Raw genomic sequence first — 7260 nt, forward strand, 5'->3', positions numbered from 1 at the left:
TTGCATGCAGTGACAGCTGAGCGATGGAGCTGCACAATGTGAGAGTGTAGGTGCATATGGAGACCTTCCTGGTGGGGGCACTGCAGGCCCCCCTCCAGCCAAGTTCAGCATGCACTTCCTGCTCAAGATGGCCACTTACGTGCGCACTCAGGCCAAGGACGGTTGCTTCCCGCACCCCTGCTGGCCCATGTGGAGGCACATCGCCTGTGGCAAACTGCAGCTGCCCGACGAGCTGGCGTGGGTCTGCTTCGAGACCTTCGACCTGGCATTACGGTTTATAATACATTAAAAACAGATTCATTGCCATGTGTCCGCTGCTTGTTTTCATGCAGTCGCTCCCTTGGAATTGGTGTGTTAACCAGACCCAGTGCTTTGGGAAGCTGGCACTTCAGAGCAGAGAATGTTAATATTAGTATTACAATTATTGTGGGAAGTTGTTCCTGCAGGACTGAAGTCCCAGTGTCCCTGCTGAATTAACCCATTTGCTGTGCAAAAAAGGTTCAGCTGCAATGCGTTGTTTCAGAAGGCTGTGGTGAACATCATATTGTATTTGTCTGGTCAGTACTTGTTGGATTGTGAGCTAGTTAAAGAAATTTGCAGGGTCAGCTAGTGTCTTAATTGCCGAGGAGCACAGGTATTGACTTCTCTAGTAGGATGAACAGAAAACACAGTGGTTGCATTGGTGGTGGTGTCTTTGTTTCTTTTTTCGTTACCCACTTGGAGCCAGCACCCCTCTATGTCCCCCAGCGTGCTGGCCAATGTGTTTTACTTCAGTAATACCCATATCGTCTCTCCAGATTGTGTATACTGTAGATTAATAATACAAAACTGGATGATTTGTATTGCCAGTGTAATGGGGAGGGTCGTGTATTGCACGACTGGGATTAGGGGTGTAATGATTAATTTCTGACAACAGTGAGTCTGTTACAGCCTTGCCTGCCACCCGGCACGTTTTCTCCGACTAGTAGTCACCATGTTGATGTCACCACTTATTATTATTATTATTATTAATTAGTCATTTAGCAGACACTTTTATCCAAAGCGACTTACAGAGACTTGGGGGTGAACTATGCATCACAACTGCTGCTTCAGAGTCACTTCCAATAGGACCTTGTTTGTTTTCTGTCTCATCCGAAGCAGGTTAAGTGACTTGCTCAGGGTCACACACAGTGAGTCAGTGGCTGGGATTGAACCGGGAACCTCAAGGTCAGAAGCCCCTTTCTTTAACCACTGGACTGTTTTAATCCAGTCACCAGTGCACGTGCTTCTGCCGCACCAGTTTCTTTGCAGTGGTGAATAAAACAACGCGTCGCTATCCTATCACATTTCATTTTTGCCTTTTAAAAAAGTAGTCCATCATTTGACCATTTGATCGTATATAGCGTTATGCAAGTACCCCATCAGGACCATCACATGCATGGTACCTCTCAGACTGCGAGCTGCATAGTGCGATCCGTATGGTGACATTAGTGTATCGTTACACCTGGTACAGCTGAACAGAGCGCTGCGTGTTACATTAGGGCTCATGAGCTAAAACACTGATGTAAGGGACTATGCTACACTACTGACAGCCTGAGCCTCACTGGTGAACCCCTCCCTTCCCCTCTCTCCCACAGACCAGCAGCAGCCAGTACAAGATCCAGCTGTATGACAAGGGTGACTTCACGGGCCAGGTCTTCAAGGCCACGGAAGACTGCCCCTCGGTTATGGACCAGTTCCGAACCCGCGAGGTCCACTCCTGCAAGGTTCTGGAGGGGGCCTGGGTGTTCTTTGAGCATCCCAACTACAGGGGCCGTCAGTACCTGCTGCAGAAGGGGGAGTACCGCAGGCCTGTGGACTGGGGCGCCGTGTGCCCCTCCGTGCAGTCCTTCCGTCGACTCACCGAGTGACTGCAGCAGCACGACTCCACCACAGCCCAGCTGAAATAAAACCACCGGCAAGCATCCCTCATTGAGCTGGGGCTTCATTCTCTGTATGTACCCCTGAAGAATCCTGAGGGAAACACACAGGGGCACGCTGGGGTTAATCCTCCCCATGACAACAATGACTTGTCCTCTCTAACTTACACATGAAAAATAAATAAAAAGTAAGCTTTTTTTTTTTTACTCCTTAATCTCTTGATTGCTAATACAATCTAATATATTTTGGACAATTTAAAAGTTCAGCAGTTATAAAATAATACACTCAGTACATGAAAAAAAAAGAATATTTAAAATCTCCTGTGGGTCACACATTTTCTCTTGGCAATACATTTGCTAGACAGTCCAGACTTGCAGGATGTCTAACTAATGCATCCTCTTTGAAATTGGGCTTTTACTGGGTATTTATACCCATGTTGCTGTCCCACAGTCACGGTCAACTAGAACAAGATTAGGTTCATTCCAGGGTGATGCCTTCATCAGAGTTCTGGGCATTACTGCCATGTGTCGGAGCTGCATAGTCTTGTTATGTGAGCGTGTTTGCTTTGTTAAATGCAATACTGTTTACTACAGTTTGTTCCAAGGTTAGCATTGCTCTTCATCAGAATGCAAGCTGACCTTGGTTTCTGCACAGAGGGCTTGTGAGCTCAGAGCAGGTGTTAATGCTCAGCATTGTGAGTCTGTTCTAATAAATCACCAAGAGCCCAGGACACATCTTTAGTATAAAACGTTTTATTTTTTCCAGAATATTATCCCTCCCGACCCCCAACACACACACACTTAGGGGGTTGCTTTTGTAGTAAATACTGTCTCTAGTCTAGTTTTAAAAAGCAGAAAAAAGTGTGCAACAGGAGTCTTGGTAATTACAATATGTCCTCAGTCAGTCAGTATTGCAATGCCAGTGTTACAGAGTTATTGAAGTATACCCAGGGCTCAGTCCAGGGCAGGGCAGGGCTCAGTCCAGGGCAGGGCTCAGGTCCAGGGTTACAGGTTGTGGGTTCAGATGAGTCCCGAATGAGAAGCAGTTCCCCCCTCCTCCAATCAGCAGCACCTCCCTCCCTCCGTCCAGGAGCTCAGAGCTGTGAGAGTGCAGCATGAGGGGCCAGGGCACTGCCGCCTGAGAGAGAGAGAGAGAGAGAGAGAGAGAGAGAGAGAGAGAGAGAGAGAGAAACACTAAGGCACCACACTCCATCAATACCTGATCATGATAGTACTGATAATTTGTTCAGTCTTGATTACTTATCGTTTTGACATTTTTTAAATGACTTCAATGAAGCCTCTCCCCCAGGGTACAGTGGTGTGGCAGCAGACCAAGGGGAAACAGAAAGAGTGTGTAAGAGAGAATCAACTACTAATGCAGCAGAAAGAAAGTAGCAATTAATGGGAGTTAGGGGCAGCAGTGTGGAGTACTGGTTAGGGTCCTGGACTATTGACCGGAGGGTCGTGGGTTCAATCCCTGGTAGGGGACACTGCTGCTGTACCCTTGAGCAAGGTACTTTACCTAGATTGCTCCAGTAAAAACCCAACTGTATAAACGGGTAATTGTATGTAAAAATAATGTGATATCTTGTAACAATTGTAAGTTGCCCTGGATAAGGGTGTCTGCTAAGAAATAAATAATAATAATAATAATAATAATAATAATAATAATAATAATAATAATAATAATAATAATAATAATAATAGTTAAAACAGAATTGTAAATAATCGTGACTGTCAATTACAACTTCCATTAACCCACCCATTTCAAATCCTCTAACTTTGTAAATTAGTTTGTATTTTTAGATACAAGTGTGAGAACCCCCCCCCCCCCCAGGGTAATTAGATTCAAAATGAATTAATGAATTAATCTTAATGAACCTTCTCTTTCCTTCCCCTTTCTCTCTCTGGTACTAACCGTGTCGATGCTGTACTCTCTGCTGCCCCCTGTGGTGAGGTTGATCACCGCAACTCCCGGCACCCCGTCAGCCTGGATCCAAATGCCGCCCACCAGCACCAGCTGATCACCAATCACATGAGCCGTGTGAGAGTACCTGGAATGCAGGGGTGTGTCAGGGGGAGGGGCTACATTCCTCAGAGAACACCAGGGGAGGGGAAGGACAGGGACCAAAGCAGGGTCCTTCACAAACATTCTACAACCCATTCACTCTGCAGTCTTAGAAATCTAGAATGGAAGCCCAGCAAGAACCACAATCAGATCGAGGGTTATTACTGAAAGGACCAGCTGACAGCATTCAGCCCCAAACTGATCGCACTCACCACAGCATGAATACGTCACCTGTATGTGCAGCCGGGCTGTGGGAGTTTTTAACTTTTGGGAGGCAGGTCTGTGTTGGGGCTGTGTTCAGTGTGGCTGGAGAGCACATCTCCCTCTGTCTCCCTCACAGTCTCTCTCTTACCTGGGGATGATGGGTGGATCAGTCTTCAGCTCATGCCAGCGGAAGCCGGACTGGGCAGGTCTGAGCAACACCGTGGATCCGAGCGGGGTCTGCCCCCCCAGCCCCCCCGCAATCACCAGCCCCCCAGCATAGGGACAGGCGGAGTGGGAGTGACGAGGCTCGGGCACAGAGCCCCCTACAGGCACCTGAAATAGGGATCGTCATCATCATTTTAATAGTGCAATTCAATCATCTCAAAGAGCTGTACAATCTACAAAACTAAAAGCAACGCTAGAAACTTCAATAGAAACTAACATCCTACCAATCAGCTGGGAAGAGCTTTTAAAGGAGCCCAGAAACTGAACCTTAACGAGAGTGGTCACTTTCTAAATACCACCAGTGAGTACACTGGGAGACTGCCATGTAATCAACACCATATTCCTGTGTCCCGGCTCTTACCTGAGTCCAGGTGTTCTCCTCCAGCTTGAGGAAGTGCCAGTCTTGAAGAGCCTGCTCCTCGATGGAGCTCCCTCCGAACACAAACAGGTAGCTCTCCCCTGCACACGAGAGCACAGAGCAGGGTTCAGCTGCAACCAACCCAGCTCCATCCACACACTTACTACACAACACAGTCCACCTTCCGCAAAGGACAAGGGGCTAGGACATGACAATACTGTCAACAAGTGACGGACAAAAATGAAATATTGACTCTGGAAGTCATTTCACCTGTAAAGGAACTTGCATAGTGTACCATTGCAGAAATGACCTGGTCTATCGTCATTTTTTCCCTGTATGTTTTATAACCAGCAGGTCCCCCTCTCCCCTCACCTCTGAAGGTGAGCAGTGTCGCACTGTGCCTCCACCGTGGTCTGGGTGCAGTGCCCGTACAGTTCAGCTCGCTGACGCTCAGCCTGGGGTCAGTAGGGGTCGTGGGGTCCCAGCTCACACTTAGCAGACTGGTAGCGGGGCGCAGGGGGGACGTGCGCCCCCCAAACACCACACAGCGCTGACCAGGGACGGGCGTCACTGTGTGGAACATCCTGCCACCTGCAGAAGGAAACAAGTCACTGCAGGCCAGCCAGGTCAACTATAAAAATAATGAACTGATCTAATTTCCAAGACCCCCAGATCTCAATGAGGACCCAATACAGAACAGAAAACTCAATCCACCATGCAGGAGTCTGGAAGAGCAGCACAAACTACACCCAAACCTGCACACAACCCTCTCCCTCGCTCTCATTCTTTTCTGAGATCTGCATGTCTTGTAGCATTCCTCCACTGCATCACAGTCCCTGCACTAGACTGCGTGCTGGAGATCAGACACGTTCAAACTATAAGAAACAAAGTAAAATGGACAAGTGTTTCGGCAGACTCGTGGCACACTGGGACAGCAGTCTCATCTCCTCACCCCACTCTGTGCTCCTGGGGCAGGCACATCTCCAGACAGCCTTGTCTCTGATGAGAACCCGAGTCTGGTCTCCTCGGCCGTGTCTGCCTGCACCCCCGCTCACCAGCACAGCGTTACCAGGCTGCAGGGCAGCACAGCCCAGTCCGAACCCAGCTAGACCAGTACAACCCAGTCCAGACCCAGACAGGTCAGTACAGCCCAGTCCAGCTTCCTCAGGCTCCATGGGTACAACAGAGACTGGGAGCAACTGGGAGCAGAATACCGGCACCAGTGCTGGGACTGGAGATTCTGTGGAGGAAAAGCAAAGAACTCACTCACTCAACAGAAGGGCCAAAAGCTGCTTCAGATCAAGAAATCAAGTCGGATGTTCATCGCTCTTATTGCATCTAAATAGTATCTTACTATGTGTGGCAGGGTGGAAGCCCTGCCCGTGTCAGCTGTGTGTTAATAAAAAGTGTATTATTTTGAATTTAAGTTTGGCAGAGATGAGATTCATTCTATCCCTGCCAGAATCGACATGGGGAATGTGGCTGAGGCGTTGATCGAATAATCGATGGTCGCTCAAGCCCCAGCCACGTGCTACAAAATAGAGGCAAATCCATTCATTTCATTTTTTGGTGCTTATTTTGAGCTATTTTCGAGTTTTATGTAAATGTTTCCAATAGAAATGTAGGAATTTGCTGCCAAAGTTGGGGTGGGTTTAACAAAGTCAGGAAAGAGCGGCATTGCCCGGCTGCACTGGGAAAGGTAGTTTTTGTTTTTTTGTAGTAGGTTTTAGTTTTTTTAAATGGGAAAGGGGTGAAGTCAGTGTGAATTGAGTAACCATTTCCAATGTTCCGGTGGCTATTGGCTATACACCGATTTCATTTTTTTTGGTTTATCGGTTTTTATCAGTTAAAAACGAAAATCTGCAGCTCTAATTATAATCACAAACTTGTTTGAAGTAACTGATCAACTCCACCAGAGCTGAGTTCACTTGTTAAGACTGACGAGACAATCACACAGCCAGAGACACTAGATATCGCTCTCTGCAACAACAGCCTGATTGAAGCATGAACCAGCCTTCAGTCTCCCGGGCAGACGGTACACTCCCTGAGGACAGGCAGACACAGAGTGGAGAGAGAGGGGGAGTCTCACCACAGGGGGGGCAGATCAGGGGCTGGTGCTTCAGCTCTCCTTTCGACGCAGCCAGGATGAAATAGTGCGAGCACTTCAGGTGCCACTCCTGCGGAACGAGAGCATGCATTGAGACAGTAAGACAGTCTTCATCGCACACCTCACTCCCTGAAGCACTGGAACACACACACACAGACACACACACACACAGCCTCTTTACCTCGTACTCATCGAAGGGCTCCAGACGCTCCACTCTGCTGCGTTCCTCTTCACTCAGGAACTCGAAGTAGAAGTGGTTCATGTCGAGGCACACACACTCCTCCCAGCCCTACACGGCACACACAGGAACACAGAGTCACCCCCAGGGGGCTGGTGAGAGGGCCTGGTACGCTACTGGATTCATAGGGGTCACATTTATATGTAAAATTATAAACAACCA

General features: G+C 48.2%; 1 protein-coding gene across 3 annotated transcripts in view; it reads right to left on the bottom strand.

Moving 5' to 3' along the window:
* Positions 1 to 544: 544 nt before the first annotated feature.
* lcmt2 (leucine carboxyl methyltransferase 2) overlaps positions 545 to 7260 on the bottom strand; it is a 10241-nt gene continuing 3525 nt past the window's right edge. The window contains exons 7-15 of one of the 3 annotated variants that reach the window (XM_059033914.1): positions 7042 to 7149; positions 6843 to 6930; positions 5706 to 5993; positions 5126 to 5344; positions 4757 to 4854; positions 4319 to 4503; positions 3817 to 3952; positions 2846 to 3036; positions 545 to 1919 (exon numbers count right to left, since the gene is read on the bottom strand). In XM_059033914.1, coding sequence (XP_058889897.1) covers positions 2875 to 3036; positions 3817 to 3952; positions 4319 to 4503; positions 4757 to 4854; positions 5126 to 5344; positions 5706 to 5993; positions 6843 to 6930; positions 7042 to 7149 — 1284 coding nt within the window. In that variant the 3' untranslated portion in view covers positions 545 to 1919; positions 2846 to 2874. Of the gene's footprint in view, positions 1993 to 2635; positions 3037 to 3816; positions 3953 to 4318; positions 4504 to 4756; positions 4855 to 5125; positions 5345 to 5705; positions 5994 to 6842; positions 6931 to 7041; positions 7150 to 7260 lie in introns of those variants that run through there. The other 2 variants (XM_034043496.3, XM_034043495.3) reach the window with 2 other exon arrangements.

The sequence above is a fragment of the Acipenser ruthenus genome, chromosome 11 (genome assembly GCF_902713425.1).
Source record: "Acipenser ruthenus chromosome 11, fAciRut3.2 maternal haplotype, whole genome shotgun sequence".
Classification (NCBI taxonomy): domain Eukaryota; kingdom Metazoa; phylum Chordata; class Actinopteri; order Acipenseriformes; family Acipenseridae; genus Acipenser; species Acipenser ruthenus.